At 41.8% G+C, this 27,181-nt stretch overlaps 1 protein-coding gene across 1 annotated transcript; it reads left to right on the top strand.

The window, feature by feature from the left end:
* The first annotated feature begins 16,408 nt into the window (after positions 1–16,408).
* On the top strand, positions 16,409–25,632 carry GJB7 (gap junction protein beta 7). Its single transcript, XM_012182811.5, has 2 exons — positions 16,409–16,537; positions 23,580–25,632. Exon 2 carries the CDS (start codon positions 23,607–23,609, stop codon positions 24,411–24,413), a length of 807 nt encoding a protein of 268 aa, XP_012038201.3. The 5' UTR covers positions 16,409–16,537; positions 23,580–23,606; the 3' UTR covers positions 24,414–25,632.
* Positions 25,633–27,181: the final 1,549 nt, after the last annotated feature.

Raw genomic sequence — 27,181 nt, forward strand, 5'->3', positions numbered from 1 at the left:
GAGAGAGAGCGTCTCAGTGCACTCCGCAAACTCGGCGCTGCAGCGGCCCCTACAGCCTGGAGGCTGCGGCTCAGGGGCGCGGGAGTTGCGGCGATGAGTTTAGCGCCTCTCAACATCCCTGGTCCTCCAGTCCAACGGAGGGATGGAGTTTGCAAGGGGCCTTTTAGGTTTCTTCCTTTTGTGCCTTACGTTTTCAGTCCCCTCGGTTCCAATAACTTTCCAGTTTCGCATGTGTGTTTTGTATAAGTAAAAGAAGAAATCACCTAGAACTACATTTATTTAATGGAAGGGGAAAGCTTTCTGATTTGGGAAAGAACACTTGAATCTGGTCTCCTCTCGGCCTTATTTTATGGGCACAGTCTTTCAAATGCACAGTTAGTGCTCTGCCATTCTATTAGTGCTTTGAAATTCCAAGATGTGGTTATGGTTGTGATTTTCACACACTTTGCTGATGGTGATGGAGTGGGTTGCCACACCCTCCTCCAGGGGATCTTCCCAGCCCAAGGATCCAATCGGGCTCTCCTGGAGAGCTACACACTGGAGTGGGTAGCTTATCCCTTCTCCATGGGAACTTCCTGACTCAGGAATGGAACCAGGGTCTCCTGCATTGCAGAGATTCTTTACCAGTTGAGCTACCAGGAAGCCCTAAATGCCAAATACCACTATGCAAAGAAAAGCACTTTTACTATCATGATCAACCTAAAGTGATCAAGTAAAAGAATAAGTGAAACCTAAGAACCTGTTTAATAAAAAAAAGCATAAACTATAGGTAATTATAAGAGAGAAAAGCCTAAAGATCTTGTCAATTTAATGGATATGAGTACAATGCAAATGATATGAATAGACAATAGTTCTATTTTATGATGCTTTTAAGAAATTACTTTGAAGAATGATGCTAGTCTGAATGCAGCTTTTATAATCCTGTTTTAAAATAGCATCATCAATATTTAATAATATTTAACAAGAGATCTGATATTTGCTAGGGTTAGGAGGTTTTATATTTGATGGGATTAGCTACATAAAACAAAGTTTCATCCATGAGAACATTCATTCAAGTTTACAAAAGGTGTCTGTTTTAATTAGAAGTTTCCAAAGTGTGCTCCAGGGACAATACTGGTGGTCTGTGAGCCCTTTCAAGGGAATCTCATATGTGCTGGTGCATTTTTTTTCAGGCAAGAATTAATAGTTAATTTATAAGGTGTAATAAAATTATATTAACTTATTACTATGATGTTAATATGGTGTTTTGTCAAAGGCAGGGTTTGTTTTATTGCTGCTATAATTTTTATAAAATAAATGCTGGCTTCTTTTCCTTAGCATCAGTCCAAGTCAAAGTAGTTGATATAGTTAATGTAGGTTCAGCATACAATTTTTATTTTCAGCTGCAAATAACTGAAAGTATCTCAAGTGTGAAAGGATCTGTATTGCCTCATGTAATTAGGTACAGGGAGGGGACTTGTTTGGGGAACAATGAGACATGGTACATCCATATATGCCAACAGGGCTCTCTTGTCTCATTTCTCTATGTGCTTCTTACATACACTTACTCCATGTCTTGGAGTAGGGTTCATCGTGTTAAGGTTCATCCAAGTGGAAAGGGAGTTTTTCTAATCATCTATATAGCAAGTCTCATAAAAGAGCTCTGACTGGCTTTCATGACTTTTGGGTCATGTACCATTTTTCAGGACAAATTGCTGTGGACAGGAGGAAGGGATACCATGGCTGGCCCAGCCTGGGTCAAGGTCATATCATCATACCTCCGAGATTTAGGATGGGGTAGAGGTACTGCTGCTGCTGCTGCTGCTAAGTCATGTCAGTCATATCCCACTCTGTGCAACCCCACAGACAGCAGCCCACCAGGCTCCCATCCCTGGGATTCTTCAGGCAAGAATACTGGAGTGGGTTGCCATTGCCTTCTCCGGTAGAGGTACTAGGAAGACAAAACCAGCAGATTTCCACCTTACCAGTAGACCTGCTTTCTAGTCCAGATTACACAGAACTCCTGAGAAGCAGCAGCTGGCAGGGACCACGGAACCGAACTTTTCCACCAAGGGGTGCCACAGCCACACCCTCACATGCTGGTGAGGGGATGTGTTCTTCTTATGGTGAGAGAAAGGCCAGGGTGGAAGAACTGGGTGGACCTGGTGCTGAACACACATGTGAGACTCCTGAGGGACTTAAAAAAAACAGTGTCACTACCTGCCACTATACAATTTATTTCTTTATTGTCTTTCTTCTCCATTATTCTTCATGTAAGCTCCATGAAGACATGAATGTGGAGTCCTATTCCAAGGCTACAGGTGCAAGACCTGGCATGAAGGCTACAGAAGGGGAGCCCAGAAACATGGTCATCTCCAGAACTGAATAAGCCCCTTTGTAACCGTTGTCAAAAGGCCCTCAATCATCACCAGCAAGCTTCCTGACTCCATATTAGGCAAAATGCCCACATCAGTGCTCACCCTATAGCACGCTAACCAATCACCTGATGCCAACCTCCAGCAGGAAATTTCTCTGTCTTGAGGCTATAAAAATCTCCTACCAACCCATGAAGCGTTGGCTTTCCCAGTTCTGTCAGGAAGTCGGCCTGCTGTGTTTGCAGCACCCACATTACCTCTGCTGTTTACTCTTAATAAACTCACTCCCTTCTGAAATGCTCTGTGTCTGGAAATTCTTTTCCAACCTGTGCTAGGATTGCCATGACAATGAATACGCCATGAAAGCTCCATGGAGCTTCTTCAAGGAAGCTGCATGAAGGCTCTATAATTTGTTCATAGGTGTATTTCCAGACATGAAGAGCTCCAGGAATACTCACTGAAGGGATGTTAAGTGGACTAGGGAGATGGTGAGGAGGAGGTTCCATGATGAAGAACAGCCAACCAACCCATTGTACTGTGCCACTGGACCATGAGGAACACTTTTCCAGAATGGAGTGCAAGTGAGATATTGTGAAAGGGGGCCTAGTGGAGGAGGGTAGAGCTGTTAGGATGGGCCTGCAGGCCCACAGTTGTGAAAGCAGAATCAAAATGGAGTTGGCATTGCGGAGAGAATGCTCTCAAATGGAGCCAGGAGGCCATCGAGAAAGTGTGACCTGACACACGTCTCAGCCTGGATGGAACCTGACTTTTGATCACTTACCATCTAAAGCAGGTGTCCAGAGAATCTGCCCAGTGTTCCAGAAACTCAAGATACTTATTGGATTTCCCTAAAATAACTAGTGATGGCCTATCGCTTAAGGACAAATATTTCCTCTCTTGGACTTGCCTGGTGAATTCACCTGCCAGTGCAGGAGACACAGATTTGATCCCTGGTCTGGGAAGATCCTACATGCTGCGAAGCAGCTAACCCCTGTGCCACAACTACTGAGCTTGTGCTCTAGAGCCTGGGAGCTGCAACTGCTAAGCCCATGTGCTACAACTACTGGAGCCCGCATGCTCTAGAGCCCATGCTCCCCAGCAAGACAAGCTACCACAGTGAGGAGCCTGAGCACCACAGCTCGAGAGTAGCTCCCACTCAGAGTAACGAGAGGAGAGCCCCCACAGCAATGAAGACCCAGCACAGCCAACATTAACTAATTGATGAAAATTTAAAAAATTTCCTTCCTTGCACCAAAGTCAATCATAATTATTGAACAGTCTTATGGCTTTTGCTTTCATAAGTGTCTGAGTCTCTTCCCCAGAAGAGTCTTTCATTTGGTTTTATCTGAATCTGTCTCCCAAATTGTAATTTTTAAGACCCCTCAAAAAGCTCTTTGTTCTTTGCAGCCTTGATACTGATTATTGTTGGACATCAATTCTGTGACTACCTCCAAGAGCAACCAAGGCTGCAGAACCTTCTCTCAACTGAGGCACAGATGTTTCATTCCTATATCAATCTGCTCCCATCATTGGTAAAAACACAAACAAATCCCCAAGTCCACCCTTCCTACTGTTTCACCCTTGCCCAAATCCAATTTCCAAAAATAGGGGGAGCCCCCTGAGGTAGAGAGGGGCCCATGCAAGGCTTTGCAACCTGCCTGTTTAACTAGCCACGCCCTTGGGTGGGGAGACCCTGAGATTTACAGGTAGGACAAATATGCCAGTGAAACACCAGTATCAATGTTCATGAGACCTTATTTTTATCTAGATGCTTGAAAAGCTTGGGATATTTGGGTTGTACTAGAAACTACTGTTTCCTGTACATATCTTTGAAACAAAGCAAATTTAATGTAGTTATAAAATGCAGTATATTTAAAAATTTACAAACATTTAGAGAGAGGTTGCAGAGCCTAACAGATGAATTCACAAGATGCTTAGTGTTTCTGAAGTCTTGTCAGTTGGTCTGACATCCACATACCCTCAGCATTTTCCCACATTAAGGGTTTGCAATCTGAGCAAGCGTCAGACTCGCTCAGAGGGCTTGTTAAAACACCAGCTGTGACTGTATGCTCAGTCACTCAGTCGTGTCCGACTTTTTGCCACCCCATGAACTGTGGCTGGCCAGGCTCCTCTGTCCATGGGATTTGCTGGGCAAGACTATCAGGGTGGGTTGCCATTTCCTCCTCTAGGGGATACTCCCAACCCAGGGATTGAAACTGCTTCAGTTACCAGTGTCTCAGAAAGGAGGTTTGGGGTGGGGCCTGAGAAATTCCACTGTAAGTTCCCAGGTGCTGCTGTTCCTCCTCCTTAGACCTCACCTTGGGAACCACATACATTCGTGGTGAGTCACTTTCCTTCTTCATCCGCCATGTAAGATATAACTGGTTTTTATAATATAGTTTCTACCCTGGGGAGAGGGATGTGTCATATTTTAACTCATCTTAAGAAATTCCTCTGGAGATTTATATGTCTGGCTGGATGAAGCCTCCAGCAAACCAGACAAAATGGCCATTACAGATGGTGGAGATTTAAATACAGTTGGTGTTGATCCTAGGTCTGCATGGATTAGGATCAGTGTAAATATAATCAAGTGAGTGGGATAATTTGGGGGGCAATGACATTTATCTTGAGAAGATGCTTCCTAAGCTTCAAAAACAAAACAGAGATTTGGACCTACTGCATAGCATAGAGAACTATAATCAATATTTTGTAACAACCTATAAGGGAAAAGAATCTGGATAAATATATATATGTGTATGCACATATATATGTATGTGTGTATAATGGAATCATTTTGCTGTACACCTGAACTAACACAACACTGCAAATCAACTATGCTTCAATTTAAATAAATGAACAGAGCTCTTAGGAAGATTAGAAACTCTATTCTAATTATTTTTACCTCTATCCTTTTAGGCCATAAAGCAAGTAATTGAGTTACTTCGATGCATAAAATATAATAAAGACCTTTATTGCAATGGCCCTAAAAGAATGTCATGAACTTGCTTAAACAAATAAGAAAAGTCTCTTTAAGTTCAAATGAGAAAGATTCCCTTTTCTTCTATTTTCTTTGACTCTCTCTCTTTTCTCCTGTTCTTTCTTTAGTTTGAAAACACTTGGAGCTTTTCCTCAAGTAATGTGGAAGTTGTTATACAGCAGATGAGACACAGGGCAGGTTATTTGTGGATTACGGTAAGTGTTTTTATCCACAGGAAAGCTGTGACTGCGCTGAAGTAAGGTAACCTGGTGACAAGCTAAGTGCTTTTCTGGATTAATGGCAACATTAATGTTGTTAAAATCCACAGTGAAAAGGCAAAGCAAGAGGCCAGCCTCCGTGTGAACAGGAGTAGAGGTTTTCTAAACTGACCCAGAGGCTTGCTCTATTTCTGGCTTTTGTTTGTTTGTTTTAAATTAATTTTTACTGGAGAATACTTGCTTTACAATGTTGTGTTAGTTTCAGCTTTACAGCAAAGTGAATCAGCCATGTATGCTCATTTGCGACCCTATGGACTGTAGCCTGCAGGCTCCTCTGTCTATGGGATTTTCCAGGCAAGAATACTAGAGTGGGTTGCCATTTCCTTCTCCAGGAGATCTTCCCAACCCAGGAATCAAACCTGTGTCTCCTGCATCTCCTGCATTGGCAGGCGGGTTCTTTACCACTCTGAGCCACCTGGGAAGAACCCCTTTATTTTGGACTTCCTTCTCATTCAGGGCTCCACAGTACATTAAGTAGAGTTCCCTTATCTATACAGTATGTTCTCATTAGTTATCTATTTTATACATAGTATCAATAATGTATATATGCCAATCCCAGTCTTCCAGTTCATCCCACATACCCCTTTCCCTGCTTGGTAGCCATATAGTTATCCTTGACTTCTGTGTCTCTGTTTCTGCTTTGTAAATAGGATCATCTACACTGTTTTTCTAGATTCCACATATATGCGTTAATATACCATATTTGGGGTTTTTCTTACTAACTTCACTCTGTCTGACATTCTCTAGGTCCACCCACATCTCTACAAATGATCCAATTTCTGTTCTAGATAAATCAGACTCTACCACTCACTCCAAGCAACCAAGAGTGTCTGTCTCTCTTCAAACCACGCAGATGTACTCTGTAGCCTGTTACCAAACTTACAGACATTTAGAGAGAGGTCCCAGAGTCTAACAGATCATCATGAACATCATATTGTACAGCGTGTGTTTGCAGAAAGGATGCAGAGCTTTGATCAATTAATTGAGTGGGCAGGCTGAGTAAGAGTGCTCTGCCACTAGTGCCTGGATGCCTGATGGGATGAAGCCAAGTCACACAGGCACAGAGTAACAGAAGGCGCATGAATTGAGGCAAACAGAGTAACAGGATTGTGTAATTATGAGGAATTATTTCCTTTTGTCCAGATTTTCTTTAAGATTGTTGGTATATTTATTTTCTATAGCAAGCATTTAATATAAACTGGTGATAGAATTTAGATCTTTCTTTTACTCACTTCTGTTCTTTCTTCCCAGGTGGCTCGGTGGTAAAGAATCCACCTGCCGATGCAGGAGACATGGATCTGATCTCTGGGTTGAGAAGATCCACTGGAGAAGGAAATGGCAACTCACTCCAGTACTCCTGCCTGGAAAATCCCATGGACAGAGGAACCTGGTGGGCTAGAGTCATGGGGTTGCAAAGAGTTGGACGCAACTGAGTGACTGAGCGCACACATATGGTGCTAGAATTTAGACTTTTCTTCTATTTGCCTCTATTTTAAAAATAATCTTCTTGTTTAAAAGAAAGTATGCTAATTCTAAGTGAACAGCTTGATGGATTCTTACCAAGTGTACACACTCAAGTGACCACCACTTGAGTTAGGAGCTAGGATATCTCAGAATATCCCATAAGGGCATCTCAGAACCCCATCACACCTCCTCTCAGTCATATCCAGCCCCTTCTCTGATAACTGGCATTTTTATTTTTATCACCATGTATTAATTTTTTAAACTTTTATGTTTTAAAATTTGTTCATATTAATGCACTTTGTTATTTTTTTTTTAAATTTTAAAATCTTTAATTCTTACATGCGTTCTGTTATTTATTTCCATTGCTACACAGTATTGCATTGTCCTGAGAAGTGAGATTTCCTGCCTCAACATGAACTTAACTAATGGGACTGACTGCTGAGACCACCCAGTGTCAATATAACAAGGAAGATACAATAGCAGATCAATAAATTACATTACTATTTATATCAGGAAATTTTTTGCTAACCAATTAACAAGCGAACAGTTTTCCGGTCTAGGTAAACAACTCACTTACCAAGACAATGGTTTTATTTCTAGAAAACTCACCTGCAGAATGTCCCTTTGCTATGACCACTCCTAAAATATGGTATCATGAATTTGACCCAATTCTAACCAGTTCCCTACCTTGAAAGACCTGCCATTAATCTTGTAAGCCCAGAATTCCAAACCCTAAAAACACTCTTCCCTAATTCCCTCATTACAAAGACTCTGTAAGCTTTGCTTGATTAACAGTTTTTCCTGGTAGTCTTTTTGAGGAGGTTGAAAATATGAATATGTCACAGTTCATGTACCCATTCTTATACTGATGGACATTTGGGTATTTTCGGTTTGAGACTGTTATGAATATTAGTGTATTTTGATGCACATATATACACACTTGGCATTAGAACTGCTGAGTCATCAGTGGGTGTATGTTCAATTTTACTACATTTAATAGTTTCCAAAGCAATTGCACCATTTATACTTCACCAACAGTGTATGAGTTTCAGTGTTGCACACTCCCACCAATATCTTTTCAATTTCAGTTATTCTGGTGGGTGTGTAGTGGTGCTCTTGGCCTTCTCCTTTCTCTGCAGTGCCTGACACGGGTCATTACATATGCTGGGTTTCCTTCTCAGCCTTTCCAATAGGCTACAGATGCTAAACAGTCTCTGAGACTGCTATGAAGCTCTGACTCTGGGCGCCATAGTGTTAATTCTGTGTATACCCATATGCAGGCTGGGTGTAAAATTAACTGTGTGGAGAGTTGCACCATAAAGAAGGCTGAGCACCGAAAAACTGATGCTTTTGAGCTGTGGTACTGGAGAAGACTCTTGAGAGTCCCTTGGACTGCAAGGAGATCAAACCAGACAATCCTAAAGGAAATCAACCCTGAATATTCACAGGAAGGACTGATGCTGAAGCTGAAACTCCAATTCTTTGGCCACCTGATGTGAAGAGCAGACTCACTGGAAAAGACCCTGAAGCTGGGAAAGATTAAGGGCAAGAGGAGAAGGGGGCAACAGAAGATGAAGTGGTTGGATGGTATCACTGATTCCATGGACATGAGTTTGAGCAAATTCCAGGAGACAGTGAAGGACAGGGAAGCCTGGCATGCTGGAGTCCATGGAGTCACAAAGAACCCAACATGACTTAGTGACTGAATAACAACAAATTATACTACAGGGAGCAGAAGGTAAGCATACTTAGGCATCAAAACTTAGAGGAGCGCATAGCTGTCTTACGTCCATGTTTACTTTACAAAACACCATCTGCTGAAATGTTTTGGCAACACATGGAGTGGCCAAGCCACGGGCTCTAAGCTCTGAATGGAATTTCAAGTGTGTGCCTCTCATTAAAATCATACACACACAAAAGACTGAGGTAAATTTTAATCTGGATGTGGTTTCATTTTGATTTTTTAAAGTTTAGTACAGGCACTGGAGGAAGTATTTGACCCAATTATTTCATCTTCTGTAGTTATATATGTATTAATATTTTTGCCCATCGATTGCATTGAAATAACCAGTAGCTCCTACTTTTAACCTATTGAGATCCCCTTTCATATGAGAATCTCAAATTGTTTCAACTATGACTCATTAGTCCTTTTTAACTGTAAATTTAACTTTTATTAAATGCCTATCACAGGTCAGACATTGTTATCCAACACCTGCACATTGCTGCCGGATAATGGAGCTGACTCCTGAGCACATAATGAAGTTAGAGTCAGTGAGTATTCCAGCCACCCGGGAGTAGGGGATACTTACTCGTGTATGTATCTATTTATATTTCATATTATTAATATCCAGGGCACATTTACAGATTTCTATAGACTTTTCTATACACAGTGGGATTTTGTTGCCTGTGCTTATGTCTCCCATTTAGAATCTAACTATCAAAATAGTATTATTTTTTGGAAGGATGGGGAGGCATGCAAGGATTAAATTAGGAACCATTTGACACAAATTGGTGGAGAAGATATAAATCTGTAGTTTGTTCTCCAATATCTGCATTAACATTTACATATACACAAAGCCATTCATATTACTGTTTTTCTTAAAGAAAATTCAAATAATAAAGGGAGAGAAATGAAAACCTAGGTTTATTTGGCATACAAGTGTAATATCTGTTACACTATGTATACTTTGAACATATCCAGGTGGCTCTAAATGTTTTCTGATACTGCATACTTGTTTTCTTAAGTAGAGGCATGTAAAATAGGGCCTTCTAACCGAAGACTTGACAACTAGAAAAATCAAGTAGAGGGACTTCCCTGGTGGTCCAGTGGCTAAGACTCCTGACTCCTAGTACAGGGGGCCTGGGTTTGATCCCTGGTCAGGGAACTAGATACAGCATGCCACAGCCAAGATTGAAGATCCCACTTGCTGCAGCTAAGACCCAACACAGCCAATATATATTATAAAGGAAACTCAACCAGAGCTAGAGGCATATGCATTGATTAACTTAGAGCCCACTCAAACCCAGAAAATTTTGAAAGCCTGGTGCCTGGGGAATATGTGACTTCCTTTTATTTAGGGAAAACAGTATCTCAAACAGGAAAGCAATATCTCCTGGCTATGGAAAATGCTTAGAAAATACCTGATGCTCTAAGTGCAAATATTGAAAAGGTGAGTGCTTTCAGTGACCTGGGGGGCAGATGTGGTTTCTGAGCTGGGTCTCTGCTGATGACTGCCTGGTGTGGGGCAAGCCCACTGTGCCACTGGATCCAGAAGGGGCTGATTTAGGAGGAGTTACAATCAGGAAAGGGCTTCCCTGGTGGCTAAGATGGTAAAGAATCTGCCTGAAATGCAGAAGACCCAAGTTTGACTCCTGTGTTAGGAAGACTCCCTGAAGGAGGGCATGGCTACCCACTGCACTATTTTTGCCTGGAGAATCCCATGGATAGAGAAGCCTGGTGGGCTAGTCTGTGGGGTCACAAAGAGTCGGACATGACTGAGCAACCAACACTTACACAATCAGGAAATGATGCTCATATTTTCATTTGAAAACTGCTGAAAATTCACTTTAGATATAGAAATGTGACCTTTCCAACTCCTCAGATATTCTGTATCCATGAGGCATTTTTCCTCAATCCTTTCCTACGTCAGTCAGAAGTTGAATGAATCACCAATGGCACCAGAATAAGAGGCAGCAGCTCAGGATACAAAGCCCTTTGGCTCATTCTTACCAGAACCTGAAACCTAGGAAGCACTATACTGCTCTCAACAACCATTACTGAGAAATATCTAGGAAGGGGAGGGATAAATTAGGAGTATGGGATTAACATACACATCTCTCTCTCTCTTTAGTCACTAAGTCGTGTCTGACTCTTACAACCACACAGATTGTTGCCTGCCAGGCTCCTCTGTCCATGGGATTCTCCAGGCAAGAACAGTGGAGTGGGTTGCCATTTCCTTCTCCAGGGGAATCTTCCCGACCCAGGAATCAAACCCAGGTCTCCTGCATTGCAGGCAGATTCTTTACCAACTGAGCTATGAATGAGAGTGAAAATGAAGTCACTCAGTTGTGTCTGACTCTTTGTGACTCCATGGACTGTAGCTCACCAGGCTCCTCGGTCCATGGGATTTTCCAGGCAAGAGTACTGGAGTGGGTTGCCATTTCCTTCTCCAGAGGATCTTCCCCACTCAGGGATTGAACCCCAGGTCTCCTGCATCATAGGCAGACGTTTTACTGTCTGAGCCACCAGGGAAGCCCTAATACTAGGAATACTATTATATAAAATAGATAAGCAACAAGGATCTACTGTATAGCACAGGGAACTCTACTCAATATTCTGTAATAACCTAAAAGGGAAAAGAATCTGAAAAAATGTATGTATAACTGAATCATCGTGCTGTATGCCTGAAACTAATGCAATATTGTAAATCAATTATGCTCCAATAAATAAATAAATGAGAAATATTTATTGTGTTCCTGGAGTCGTTCTAAATGCTAAAAATCTTCCATGAGCTCCTGATATAACTGAGGATTGCATGTTAGAAAGAGACAGTAGGGACTTCCCTGGTGGTCCAGTGGTTAAGACTGTGCCTCCACAGTGACGGGTTCAATCCCTGATCAGGAAACTAACAGCTTGCATTATAAGAATGAAATATGAGGCAACTTTGTCTCAGAGTTCACCCATGTATATATCCACATGTACCCCTTTTCCTCCTGAGAAAATATTTTTTTTCTCAGGAGGAAAAAAAAAAAAAGAATGAAATTAGAACACTCTCTAACACCATACACAAAAACAAACTCAGAATGGATTAAAGACCTAAATGTAAGGCCGCATACTATAGAATTCTTAGAGGAAAACATAGGCAGAACACTCTTTGACATAAATTGCAGCAATATCTTTTTTGATCCACCTCTTAAAGTAATAAAAAATAGAAAAAAATGAACAAATGGCATCTAATTAAACCCAAAAGCTTTTGTCCAGCAAGGGAAACCATAAACAAAATGAAAAAACAACCTATAGAATGGAGGAAAATATTTGCAAAGAGATGGACAAGGGATAAATCTCCCAATATACAAACAGCTCATGCAGCTCAACAACAAACAAAAATACAATTGAAAAATGGGCAGATCTAAATAGACATTTCTCCAAAGAAGACATGCAGATGGTCAACAAACACATGCAAAGATGCTCAACATCACTAATTATTAGAGAAATACAAATCAAAACCACAATGAAGTATCACCTCACACCAGGCAGAATGACCATCATCAAAACATCTACAAACAATAAAAGCTGCAGAGGGTGTGGAGAAAAAAGAATCCTCTTACACTGTTGGTAGGAATGTAAATTGGTGAAGCCACAATGGAGAACAGTATGGAGGTTCCTTAAAAAACTGAAAATAACCTGTCTGGGAAAAGCATCTTGTGAACTTGTTTGGAAATCAGTGATTTTTAGAAGATGGCTGCTCTAAATCTACACATCCTGCATTTCAGTTGGAACATTTCCAGCCTCCAGCATCTGGTCCCATCACTTCATGGAAACAGATGAGGAAACAGTGGAAACAGTGTCAGACTTTATTTTGGGGGGGGCTCCAAAATCACTGCAGATGGCGACTGCAGCCATGAAATTAAAAGACGCTTGTTCCTTGGAAGAAAAGTTATGACCAACCTAGATAGCATGTTCAAAAGCAGAGACATTACTTTGCCAACAAAGGTCTGTCTGGTCAAGGCTATGGTTTTTCCAGTGGTCATGTATGGATGTGAGAGTTGGACTGTGAAGAAGGCTGAGCACCGAAGAATTGATGCTTTTGAAGTGTGGTGTTGGAGAAGACTTTTGAGAGTTCCTTGGACTGCAAGGAGATCCAACCAGTCCATTATGAAGATCAGCCCTGAGATTTCTTTGGAAGGAATGATGCTAAAGCTGAAACTCCAGTACTTTGGCCACCTCATGTGAAGAGTTGACTCGTTGGAAAAGACTCTGATGCTGGGAGGGATTGGGGGCAGGAGGAGAAGGGGACGGCAGAGGATGAGATGGCTGGATGGCATCACCGACTCGATGGACATGAGTCTGAGTGAACTCCGGCAGTTGGTGATGGACAGGTAGGCCTGGCGTGCTGTGATTCATGGGGTCACAAAGAGTCGGACACGACTAACTGACTGAACTGAACTGAACTGATATATAAAATTTTGAGCATTACTTTACTAGCATGAGAGATGAGTGCAATTGTACAGTAGTTTGAGCATTCTTTGGCATTGCCTTTCTTTGGGATTGGAATGAAAACTGACCTTTTCCAGTCCTGTGGCCACTGCTGAGTTTTCCAAATAATATAGATAACTAATAAGGATCTACTGTATAGCACAAGGAACTCATCATTCTGTTATGATCTATATGGGAAAAGAATCTAAAAAAGAGTGGATATATGTATGTATAACTGACTCACTTTGCTGCACAGCAGAAAGTAACACAACACTAAATCAACTATACTCCAATAAACATTTTTTTTAAAAAGGGGGGGAAAAAGAAAGAGACAGGTACTTTTTCATGTAAGTACCTTGTGTTCACAGATTGTACTGGAGAGCAATTGTCCTGAGACGTGAAGGCACGTTCTCCCCATGTATGGTTTGGTGCCCAGGGCAAAACGTAATTTTTTTGCTTTTCAAGTCTCTGCATAGTTCTCTATTTCTGGTCCCATTTCTTAAATTTATTTTTTAATTGAAATATGATTGCTTTACAATGCTGTGTTGGTTTCTGCTGTACAAAACCGTGAATCAGCTGGTCCCGTTTTTCTTGACAGGAAATCTTACAACTGTAAAGTCAGCATTGCTTTCAGTGGACAAAGATAACAACAGCTACTATTTATTGGAGTTATTATTTTATTTAAGCACTAAGAAAACCAAAGAAGGGAATGCCTTTCCCATTTTGCAAGCACAGAAACTGAGGCTCAGAGAATTCAAGCACCTTGAGTAAGTTCACAAAGTTTGAAAAACAGGTCTGGAATTCCAACCTTTGTATATCTGAACTCAGGTCTATGGGATTTCTACCTCTGCAAAAAAAAAAAAAAAATCTTAATAGAGAACTGGCACAAATTCTGATAAGTAACTCCCTTGAACTTTGCCTCTCTAGGCTAAATAAACACCTTCAATCCATCTTTTTAAGACTTGTTTAGAGACACCCTCTCCACTCTGGTCACTGTCTTCAAGACCTACTTGAGTTCATCGAAGGTCTTATTGAGGCCAGAAAAATACTCAGTGCTCCAGTTGTGTGTAAAATGAGCAGAAAGGACTCCTGACCTCTCTTGGAAGAGATACTATGCTGGGAAACAATCAAGGTTGAGTTCAGAGCACAGCACTCTGCATGAGGGTTCCCAACACACAGGAGAGCTTAGACCTGCATCACCATCACCAGCTGTGATGTTAACACTTAGACCTTGGTTGTCATACGAATCTGCATTCAACACACCTCTGTGCTCTTTCTTAATACGGTGATACCCAAGCAGGTCTTCCTGCAGCCCTGAACCCCGTGCAGTTCAACCAGGGGGACACACTGGGCACTTGACGGCTCTGGCTTATTCTGTTCTGGGCTCTGCTCCTGGTGACGTCATGCAGGGCCACATTTTCACACTGAAGAGAAAACAGAGAACAAGGCAAACAGCATTCATTCCATTCTCTTTCCAGCTCTGGCTCTTCTCTTACCTCCCCCCACCCTTAAATTTCTAACTCTAAAACGTTGTTATTTTCCCTACAACATGCCACTCCTTTTTCAGTTCTTATTATGTGTGTTTCTCAACAACAACAAAAAAAGGAGGGTGGGAGAATTAAATCTCTTTGGCAAAAACATGAAAACATGAGCGTGATTAAGAAAGAGTCAGGTTCAGCAGAGCAAACCCATATTTCTTCTATACAATCTCTCCTGATGGCCCCCCTGCCCCAGCAATTTCTGCCTCCCCTAGCTTATATTACATGACCCCTGAGGACAGGGACCTTTGCCTAGAAAATTACACCTCCGCCACACTAGATCATCAAATGCTACCTTTGTCTGGGTTAGTACTAACATTACCCGAAGGCTAGGATCTTCCAATCATTAGTGCTGGAGCTTTCAGCAAGGCCACCCTGAAGGTTACCCTAACAACACACCACAGCAGGTGTCTTAGTACAACAGGTATGTTTTACAGCCAAGGGGGACATTTGATAAGTGCTCATTATAAACAAAGGAGTGGAAGCTAAAAGGAATGATCAAATCCGGAAACAAGCTTTGGGGTCTTGTCATGATAGTAACCATGGACAGAAGAGCCTGGTGGTCGCAAACAGTCGCACATGACTGAAACAGCTGAGCACACACAAACCTCTGGGTCACTATTGTGGGATCCTGGGATCTCTCTGTAAAAACAAAACCAAATCAAACAAGATTTGCTTCATTAGGTATGGAAAAGGTCTATCCAGTAATACAAGTCATAGTGTAAATCAATGCTTTTTCAAAGTAAACTGCACTTCTAATTTTGGATTAAATATGTGAACATATGGAATAATTTTACAGGTCATGCATGTTAAGAGCAGTTAAGAGAGAACTGAAATCCACATGGTCTGTAGAAGAGGCTATCACAGTGCAGAAGTCTAGGACTTGGGTTTCCTGCTTAGCTCTTCTCTACACTTTATACCCTGGCTCTGGGACCTGCGGCAAGCTGCTCACTGTGGTTCTGTTTTTCTCGTCTCTAAAATGATGGCATTCAATTTCATGACATCTAATATCATTTCTAACTGCGAAAATTCTGTTTCTAAACTATTCTTATTTCAAGAGAGTGGGATTTCATTTTCACTTCTGCACGTCTTTAATTTTAGCTGAATTCATGCCTAGAAATGGCTCCATAAAAAGATAAAGTACTTTCTCTGTATTTATATACATAGAAAATGTCTATTATCAATGCTCCCTGGGTTTAGAAAAGTGATTTTTACTATGCCTTTTAACTTTCTGGATTTCTAAGATTAGAACCCATGATGTGAAGTTAAAATAAGCTCATTAAAGATAGATTGACTTATTTTTTTGCCTATTTTTTTTCCCTGTCAATGTCTTCTGATAAATAACCTTGGGAAATCATCTAGAGAGATGAAACACCCTCTTTTATTGTCCCAGCTTCTTTGTGTTGATGATGACAAGGTTGTTTTTAAAAAGGCATGTTCAATAAACTGTGTGTACATGAACAGCTTTGAATTCGTTTTTCAGTTTCAATTCTCTTTTAACGTTTACTATAAACAGCAGAGACACAAGAATTCTCATCAAAGTTATGAGCCAAAACAAATGATCAGGTTACACCTGTTCAGCTTACACTACCTTGGAAACCACTAGACTCCATTTTCCTCAGCTTAAAACACCATTCCCTCTCAGGGAAATAATGTAATCAACTCATGGTTTTTAAATTGAATGAGCAACGGACTGGATTTCTTCTTAATCTTCACATCTGTGTCAAGAGGTAAGTTAAGCTTATTTCTCCTATGGTAAGATTCGTTTACTTAATGGGAAGGTAAGCTCCTTATTGTAATTGAGTAGTCATTCCCTCTTTCCCTTTAGGAAGGAATCCTAATTACTGTATTACAAACCTAGACAAACTGCTTTGCAGTTTTGTGTTGCATCGCAGGTGCCCTTTCTGGATGAGCTGCTTCTTAGTAAAGTTGCCCATTTGGAATGTGGAGGTGACAAGGGTTTTGGGAGGCTCCGGCCAGGGCAGAAGCCTGGCTGGAAAATGGGACATTGGCTGATGTAAGTGGGGTAACGTGGGCACAGAGGCACAGCCCAGGACATTTCAGTGGCCTTTTCTATGTGGCCTGAGGACAACCTTTGCACTGCTCCTATGAGGGGATCCTCTGAAAGTGTCAACACTTTAATTCATATAGGAAGGTGAAGTAGCAGACAAGTGCTGTGTGCAGACATGTGTCAGCCTGAGTGGGTTCAGTTCGCTTCAGTGCTGCTCGCAGACCCTCACTATTGACACATTTTTAGTATACTGTGATCGATAGGTACAAAAAGTAAAATTTTACACCTACAGACTAATCTTTAGACTTACAACTTTAAAATAGATATATTTATATGGCTGCACCAAGTCTCAGTTCTCTGACCAGGGATTGAACCCAGCCCTGCTGCACTGGGAGCACAGAATCTTAGCCACTGGACCATGAGTTTCATGAGGCTCTATTTACCAAAGGAAAATCAAACACCACAAAACCAATACAGTAAATTAAAGTTAATTAAAGTTCAGTGGACAAAATACATCATTTTGCCTGAAATGAAATTGCTACTCATTGAGAGAATGAGATTCTGACTGCAGAGTCCTTGCAATGAGCCTGCTTAACGGCAGGTCAGTCCTGGCAGCTTCTCCCACTGCTGGTCCCCATTCCAGCGACCAGCACTTTGTTCCCACTGCCCGCCCTGCGGATTCCTGTGGCCTTCCATTGAGTACACAACCCATCCTGCGCTGTTGCTCACAGACCTAGATGATTAAAGTTCTGCAACTTTGTTCCAAGATGCTTTAAAACACACTTTAAATATCGAGGTCAACAAACATTTGCTGCAAAAGGCCTGAGAATTAATATTTTAGGCTTTGAAAGCTGTTATATCTCGGTTGCAATTACTCAAGTGTGCTGTTTTGGCATGAAAGGGTCCAACAACAATAGTAAATGAATAGGCATGACTGTCTCCCAAAACTTTATTTACAAAACAGGTGGTGTACTGGATTTGGCCAGAAGGCTTTGTAGTCTGCCAAACACTGGTAAATATGAGTGCTGAAATCCTGGGGCAGCCTGTGTTATGAGCTGGTTGTCCAGCGTTGCTTCTATTTGTTTAAAGATCCTAGACCAAGAGCACACACATTCATACACTTCTTACACACCCTTGTGAATCTAACAACAGGCCTTCAGAGGCCACAGATCTTGAGCTGAGAAAATCTCTGGGGGATTTTTCCAAGCAGGCATCTCTAAAAATGAAAATGCTTTATATTCAAACAAGAGGTTAGAGAGTTCACACATGTCAGGTCCTATGGGCCTCAGAGGTGAAAAAGAGGCCCTTGAGAGGATGCTTTTCTTTAGGGGTTAAATGATTTGTGTGCAAAGTAGGCCAGAAACCAGCTGCAGATCTAATTTCTGCTGCTGGATTTCCACCTGACTGTTGGGAGTCGTCGACAAGCCTCTTCCTTCTCTGTGTTTCAGTTTCTTTATCACTGCACTGAGGGTCCTACTGTACACTGCCAACTACAGAGGATGGGGCGGGGGACAGACGAGATGCTGTGAGATGTTTTGGAAATAGTCAAGCCCTATCCAAGGATAATAATATCCAAGGTGTTATTACTGAGAAGGGAAAGCAGCTGGGCACGGAGGCTGATGATGTCGTCCTTGGTAATGACAGAGCAGCTCCCTGGCTTCCAGCAGTGCCAGGGTTTCTTGAACAGTGCCATCTGGAGCCCTGAGAGGGCACTTGGCTTGCTGATGCCTGAACCACACAAGAAGCCTCCTGTGTGGGAAGTTGCTGGCATGGCAAAGGCTCATCCTGCACTAAGAGAAGGACGGGAAGGCTGGTACTCAGGCCAAATGTTCAGAAATGCAGGTGTATAGTTAGTTCACCCCAAGCGGAGTCATCTTTAAGGGACTCATCCACATTAACCAAGCCCTGGGAAGCCTGATTTATAAAGTGCCCCTCCAAGGACTGGAACTCTTGTATCTAATCCCAGGAAAACTTCTTTGGACAGCTTAAGGAGTCTTGGCAGGGACGGGATTACTCAGAAGGTCACTTGGAGTAGTGAGATGCAAATGATTGTGATGGACATTTACTCCAGGATGTAGAGATGCCAGATGCATTAGCCCTTCTTGCTCTGCCAGGTGGTTAATGGGACTCATTTTTTGAACCTAAGACTTGCACATGTTCTCAGTAGCTCTGACAACTGCTCAGCATGTTTGCAGTGGGGGTTGTCTCAGAAAACCCAGTATCCTCAGTTGCAGGAGAGTAGTGTCCACACATTTCAGTGTTCTCTCTATGTAGAGAGCCGTGTAGACAGACACTGAGCAGGTAGGTATATGTCATTTTAGGTCATTTCTGTTCACCCATCTTTCACACAGAGCTCTACTCCCTTGTGAATCTTTGCAGCTGTATCATGATGCCAGTCACAGGACCACATGATTGATTGTCTTCTGTTTCTTCCTTTACTTCCCACTTTACTCAGGTACCCTCTGGTTGCTATGGAATTCCCAATTCTTACCTTGATGTTTGAAGTCCTGCATACTCCTACTCCTTGTTATCTACCAACATTCTAGTACTTTCCAGCTTATCCCAGGAAAACAGGACAGACGATCTTTTTGGTGTGGGTTTCTTCTTTTAAAGAGCTAATCCTTTTCCACAATGTTTTTTACTCATTTCACACTCAAAGGAGGTATTTGTCTCCAAATTCTGAGTTACTTAATTTATCCTGGCTATACTCTCAATCCGGGGTGTCATGTTTTATGGAGAGCTGTGATTCCATTAATTTTTCTTTTTTTAAAATCTCTTCTCATTTTCTTATTTTTTTAAAAAGACAGATTTAGGATTTTGTAAGAAATTACTGTTTTGTTTTTTTTTTTTAAATCAGTCAGGCACTACAGTAACAGAATAAATAAGATTTTTAAAAATTCAATGTTTATAGACATATTAAAAATGACTAAATTAGAAGACATTGAATAACACTGATACACATCAGGAAGGGATTAGGCAAGTAAAGGCACATCATTTCATCACAAGAAATAAAGACCATAGTCGGAAGTTAATGACCCACCAAAGCTCTAGGTCTTGTGGTAGTTTTCCTAACTCCAGAGGGTTGTTATGGTGGAACCTTCTTTATGGTACTTAGCTGAAACAGATAGCAACTGGGAAATTTTACTCAGTGACCTCAATGTATTGTTAAAAATAGAAAGCACTCTTTCAGTAAGTCCAGTGTGTGAGGAGGGAAGGAACAAAAGTCTAAAATGGTTTGGTGATACTGGAAATCCTATTGACATATTAAAGATTAAAAAAAAAAAAGTAAAACAAGGTTAATCCTTTTGTCTGGATCAATCAGTTCATAGAACCTTAGAATAGCTGGTGGAGGATTTTGAGTTTTATGGTTTCAGCAACCCACTCTGGTATTCTTGCCTGGAGAATCCCATGGACGGAGGAGCCTGGGGGGCTACAGTCCATAGGGTCACAAAGAGTTGGACACAACTGAAACAACTTAACACACATGTACGCACAATTTTAGCTCTTATATTTAGGCCCTCAACCCATTTTGAGTTAATTTTTTTAATGGTGTGAGGAAGTGATACAACTTTATTCTTTCACATGTGGATATCTGATTGTTCTTGCACCTTCTTCCCACTCTCACTTTTAATTGAGATCAAATGTTTTGGGGAAATTTCTAATTTTCAAAATTATTCCTTATATTAGAATACTGAACATTTTACTTTTTAAAAATATTGGAGTTTTCCAAACTAAATTCCTGTGCAGTAAACTGCTGCTTCTTAAGGGAAAGGAGGAAGTTACAGGATAATTTGTACATTAGAAATCATAAGTGGAAACTCTTCAAAAATTGGGAGCAATACTTAGTGATTTAAGAAAAGGGATAAATTAAAGACCCTTTTTAAAATTAAGGAGGTGATCTACGTTATTAAGAGATTAAAATGTTGAGCTGATGACTTCACAGCTTTCAAATGCTCAAAAGGGCTATTGGGAGATTCCTATTACCCACAATTATAGGAACAGAGTTAGAGGGGAAAAAATGCATTTACCTTGCAATTGGAAAGACTTCACTTTGACATCAATAAAACGGCAAAACTAAAAATTATGATGATAATGCTTACTGAGCACCTAACATGCGTCAGTCTCTGTTTTCAGCCCCATGAGGGAAGTACTGTCAGCATCAGAGATGAACCTGGACTCAAACCCGAGGTGTCCAACACTGTGCCCAGGCTCTTTCCCACAGTGCAAAAGCACCCCCGTTTAAAGTGGATGTTAGAACACCCCTCCCTCCTGAGAAAACTTGCCTTTCTACCAGCAGAGAGATACAAAATAGGATGGACATTAGTCAGATGAAACTCATAATCCTGGCATTTTTGATGGCATCAGTCTTCTGATCCTATTTAAATACTGGTCACTTCCTTACTACTTTTCTTTTGGAAAAACAGGAAGATAATCTCTTAACTTTTATCCCTTCTCCAAAATGTCCAACAGGCTACTTTTAAATGTTTTGCAATATTACATGAACATTCTCCTGAGTAACACGGGCAAACGCCCAGTGACACATGTCATAGGAAACATAATATCCCCCTTTCCTCTTTTTAATCTCTGAGGCTTTGATTTAATAATTCATGGAGATGTTAACCTTTCAGGTGGATTTGAGAATCCTTTTTATTTAATGCAATTTTGTTTGTGTTCTGAAGCCAAGGACATTGAAGCATTTTATTCCCTACTGAATAGGGCATTGTGTACCTGCGCCTTTGTTTTTTCTGAAAACACCTCTTTACTTTCATACATCTCCTCGGGGCTCTAGCACAAGGGCTCGATACATATTGTTCCCTCTGGAAGAGGCCATGTGATGTGCTCTGATAGGAATGTTGTTGCCACAACATCCCCATTTTCTTAACCCCCTGGTTTCCCTTACATCATCATTTCCATGATACTCCTTTAGCTGAGTCTACAGAGAAAGCAAGAAGTAATTCATTTTTGTAATTGGAGATAGAACCTGAAGTGGCAAAATTTTCACCTGAGAAATAACACGGTATCTTAGTAACAGACCTGGAGCTCCAGTCCATATATTTTGACTGTGGTAGACAGTTAAGACCAATCGTTTTTGTTTTTTGGTGCACCGTGTGACATGCAGGATCTTAGTTCTTCAACCAGGGATTGAGCCCATGCCCTTGACAGTGGAAGCACTGAGTCTTAACCGCTGGACTGCCAGGGAAGTCCCAAGAGTAATGGCTTTCAACTGGAGAGATTTTTCTGTCCCTAGTGTACATCTGGAAATGTTTGGAGACATTTTTGGTCATCGCAAATGGGGTTGGAGGTGATGCTACTGATATATAGCTGGTAGAGGCCAAGGGTGCTGCTAAACAGTCTACATGCACAGGACAGCTACTGGAACAAAGAATTACCCAGCCCCCAATGTCAGTGTGTGTTGAGGAACTCTTAAGAGTAATGGAAATTGGATTTGAACCCTGCTCTGCCTCCTATTTTGTGAGCTTGGCAGATGAATTTATTTTTCAGAGTCTGCTTTCTCATCTGAAAAAACACTACTGCCACCACCACAGACAAACAAAACCCCGCCTTTCCAAGGTAACTGCGAGAGACCAACTCAAAAGACTGCTAAATAGAGTGCTGAGCACACTTGGGCCCAACACACAAATCAGGGCCCAGACCACAGCGTTCACTTCTAAAACAAAACGGAAGCAGAGAGTGCAAGACCATGTCACCAAGAAGACAGCTTCCCATCGGCTTTTCAGGGACGAGAACAGAAGAGGTGGAGAGGGGAGCAAGAGAACTGAGCAGCACAGACAGCGTACTAGGAGGGGAGGGATACATTAGGAGTCGGGGATTAACAGATAACTTCAGTAGTGTCTGACTCTGTGCAACCCCAGAGATGGCAGCCCACCAACCTTCCCCGTCCCTAGGATTCTCCAGGCAAGAACACTGGAGTGGGTTGCCGTTTCCTTCTCCAACAGATACACATAGCTATACGTAAAACAGCTGAGTAATGAGGATTGACCGCATAGCACAGGGAACTCTTCTCAGTATCTTGTAATAACATATAATGAAAAATAACCTGAAAAAAACACATAACTGAATCACTTTGCCGTATACCTGAAACCAAGGCAATGTTTTAAATCTACTATGTGTGCTGTGCTTAGTCACTCAGTTGTGTCTTTGCGACCCCATGGACTGTAGCCCACCAGGTGCCTCTGTTCATGGGGATTCTCCAGGCAAGAATACTGGAGCGGATCGCCATGCCCCCTCCAGGGAATCTTCCCAACCCAGGGATCGAACCCAGGTCTCCTGCATTGCAGGCAGATTCTTTACTGTCTGAGCCACCAGGGCAGCCCAAATCTACTGTACTTCAATTTTTAAAAAAAGAACATTATAAAAAGAGAGAGAGAAGATGGCATGTGAAGGTTATCTGAAGGTACCCAGGTCACCTAGCAGGTCACATCTAATTCTTTCCAGCTCAGCCATAGAGCCCAACCACCCTGAGAGAGAAGCCATAAATTAGACGGATTTGGAGATGGGGTAGTCTGGGTGACCAAACAAATTCCAAATCAAACTGGACATAGGATCATTTATGTTCTGTAGACCAGCTGTGTCATCTCCTTGTATGAGAGTGAGTATATCCTATGGGATTCTTAGAGAGCCCTCAATATCCAGGGTTATAATGATGTAAAATGTCAATTCCATAACCGACAGGTAAGGTAGCAGAAATGATCAACGGAGTAGAGATAAGCGAATCATGAGGGAATTGTTTTCTTTTGCAGAATCTTGTCTTCTTTGGAACCTCAGCCATGAGCTGGATGTTCCTCAGAGACCTCTTTAGTGGAGCAAATAAATACTCCACGGGGATTGGGCGGATCTGGTTGGCTGTCGTGTTCATCTTCCGTTTGCTGGTCTACATGGTGGCGGCAGAACACGTGTGGAAAGAAGAGCAGAAAGAGTTTGAATGCAACGTTAGACAGCCCGGTTGTGAAAATGTGTGTTTTGACTACTTCTTCCCCATCTCCCAGGTCAGATTTTGGGCCTTACAACTAATCATGGTCTCCACGCCTTCACTGTTGGTGGTTCTACATGTAGCCTATCGCGAGGGTAGAGAGAAAAGGCACAGGAAGAAACTCTATGTCAGCCCAGGCACCATGGGTGGGGGCCTGTGGTACACTTACCTTATCAGCCTCCTGGTTAAAACCGGTTTTGAAATTGGCTTCCTGGTTTTATTTTACAAGCTATATGATGGCTTTCGTGTTCCCTACCTCGTGAAGTGTGATCTGAAGCCCTGCCCCAATACTGTGGACTGCTTTGTCTCCAAACCCACGGAGAAAACGATTTTCATCCTCTTCCTCGTCGTGACTTCATGCCTGTGCATTGTACTGAATGTCACTGAACTGAGCTTTTTGGTCCTCAAGTGTTTTACTAAGTGCTGCCTCCAAAAATACTCTAAAAGACTCAAGTCCTCCATGTGTGAATGCCACAACCTCAGGTATGTTACGTGTGCTGAGATAGGGGCCCCTCCCCTGCTCCATAAGCAGTCTTCAGACTTGCCCACAAGCATAGCCCAGGGAGGTGAAACAAAGTTACTCTGTGACACACAAGAGGCTTAAACTAAGCAAAACCTGCATCTCCCTTAAGCAAGACCTAGGCTTCCTTGGAAAACAAAGCGTGTCAACTTTAATGTCATTTGGGAGGAATTCTTAAAAATTTTCACGCTCAGTTGTATATACTAGACAGAGGTCTCATTGCTTGGTTGTAGGCTTCATGAGGCTACATGAGTTGTGTTTGAATCAGCTCAGTTCAGTTGCTCAGTCTGTCCGACTCTTTGCGATAGTTAACTGCAAATTAGTTTGAAGAAATCCAAAAACTTTCTTCTAAGCACTTAGATCTATCAACTGGAAAACACAGAAAGTGACACTTCTGACAAATGTGACAGCCTCCAAGCAACCATGGAGGTGCTGGTGATCTTTCTCAAGTTGCAGCCAAGGCTCCCCTCACTCAGCCCTGCTCAGTCTCTGTGGAGAAAGACCGTGATGAGGGTGGAGTAGCAGCTGAGCCAGGGGCACACAGGAGTCCATTCAGTGAGAAGTTTCAGTCCAGGACACTTTGCAGTACAGGTGTCTCTGGATAGAAGTGGACTAGGGGAAAGGGAAGAAAACCATCATTTATTGGTCTCCAACTTCCCAGGTGGCTCTGATGATTAAGAATCCGCCTGCCAATGCAGGAGACCTGGGTTTGATCCCTGGGTAGGGAAGACCCCCTGAAGGAAATGGCAACCCATTCCAGTATTCTCACCTGGAGAATCCCATGGACAGAGGAGCCTGGCAGGCTACAGTCCATAGGGTTGGAAAGAGTTGGACACGACTGAGTATGCATGCAAGGCAACTTAAATACAAATATTCCTGGGGGGATAGTCCACTTGAACCTGAACTAGCAGACATCTGCAGGGGCACTGTAGTCACGAGGGAGGTAGGTCCCACGTGGATGGGGAGCAGAATCCAGGAAAATAATATAACCACCTGATAATTTCTGAACACTTATTTTAAACCATAGAACACTCAATGATTTTGTACATTTCCATACTGTTGGACCTTTCTACAAGCAGGAATTCACAAGGGTCATGGTTTGCCTACAATTTGCTGGTACATCTCCCTCTGGGATAGACAGTGACAGTGTACTATGCTGTTACGTTAGTGTAAAAAATGTTAAAAAAAAAGATGTTTATTATTACTTGAAGACTATTGCTTTTACTTTCCTACTTTTTTGGATTTAATATGCTAACACATGTGCATTTCTCCAGAATAAAAATGAAATGACTTTGTGGTGTTCCTTGGCTGTCATTGATATCATTACTTGGCTGCATTGGGCATGATTATTCTGTGAAATAAAATTTGTTCTGACAATTTTAGAATAGGATTTGCAACCCTGCCTGGTAAAGATAGCTCAGAAATCATTCTTCTCCGCTGGGATTTTTTTAAACAAAAAGTCAGTGCATAAAAATGTAATTTTAACAAAAACTGATTATGGCATGTCTTCCATGGCCTTCCCTCCTTTAACCTAAAATGTCTCGTTAGAATTCACGTGTTAACAAAGGTTGTGTCATTATGTAGCCCACGGACCATGCCACCAACAACAGTTGTAATCTGTCTTAAAGACTTGTCTTGGAGAGCAGAGAGGATGTGAACTTTGTGGTCCACCTTCCTCCAGTTTATTCCACAGGTCACTGCTGGACTCTGGCACTTATATCCAGTTTACTTCACCTTGTGATATGAAAACAGGTAGCCATCACAAATGCAGGCAACCACTGAAAGCCTTAATATATATATACATATATACATACATATATATATTCCTTTAGGATATATGATATCTATCTATCTATCTATATATCTGCAGTTAACAGAGGTTTAAGGTTTTGGAGGCCCTGATCATGGCATGGAATCTAGAAAACAGGGTTCTGGACAGAACTGGGAGGGAGGTCAGGGAATTTTTCAGTCTGAGGATGAATTTGCTGTCAAAATGTCTTTGGGGACCTCAGCCTCTTTACCTATGACAACAAGCTCTGCTCAAGCTAAGGACTGAAAACATATTTACATTTGTGCTTTTCCATTTTGCATACAGAGAAGAGTTAAAACTAATGGAAGCAAAGGCCATGCATGAAGTTGTTTGGATAGAAAGGGGGATAATTTTTTTCTTTAAAGCTTAATTTTCAAAATGAGTTTCCTATACAAACATTCTGGAAGCTGTCTGGGTGTCAGTGAAGACTCAAAGCATTTGAGAAAAACTGGCAGTTAAATTTTGCCTTCTTTATTCTTTCTCTTATGGATACTTTGATATTTATTGAGCAACAATTAATAGAAGCAAGACACTGTGTTGTTCATCTTCAGAGATACATAATTCCCATCTCAAGAAAATTTCTGCTTCTATTAAGGAGGGTGGAGGCAAAAGTGCCATGGAGTATTTCACACCTGTGTACTGTATTTATTAATGTACCACCTCACTTAACCCCCTGCATGCTTCTGATGCCCAGGAAGCAGACAGAGAAGAAAGTGAGATCCCAAAACGCAGTTGCCTTTTTCAGATACTCATCTAGTAAAAGCAGAGTTAAAAATCACCATAGGTCTCCCTTAAACCACCTGCTCACCACACCAGGCTTCCAGATCAGTAAACAGATTTAACTCAAGCCATTCCCTGGTGGCTCAGATGGTAAAGGATCTGCCTATGATGCAGGAGATATGGGTTCAATCCCTGAACTGCGAAAATCCTCTGGAGAAGGGAATGGCTACCCACTCCATTATTCTTGCCTGGGATAATTCCATGGACAGAGGAGCCTGGCAGGCTACAATCCATGGGGTCCAAAAGAGTTGGATGCAACTGA

Source organism: Ovis aries, chromosome 8, assembly GCF_016772045.2.
Source record: "Ovis aries strain OAR_USU_Benz2616 breed Rambouillet chromosome 8, ARS-UI_Ramb_v3.0, whole genome shotgun sequence".
Lineage (NCBI taxonomy): Eukaryota > Metazoa > Chordata > Mammalia > Artiodactyla > Bovidae > Ovis > Ovis aries.

Coding starts and splice junctions, on each gene's coding strand:
- GJB7 (XM_012182811.5), top strand. CDS start 23,607: ATGAGCTGGATGTTCCTCAGAGACCTCTTTAGTGGAGCAAATAAATAC.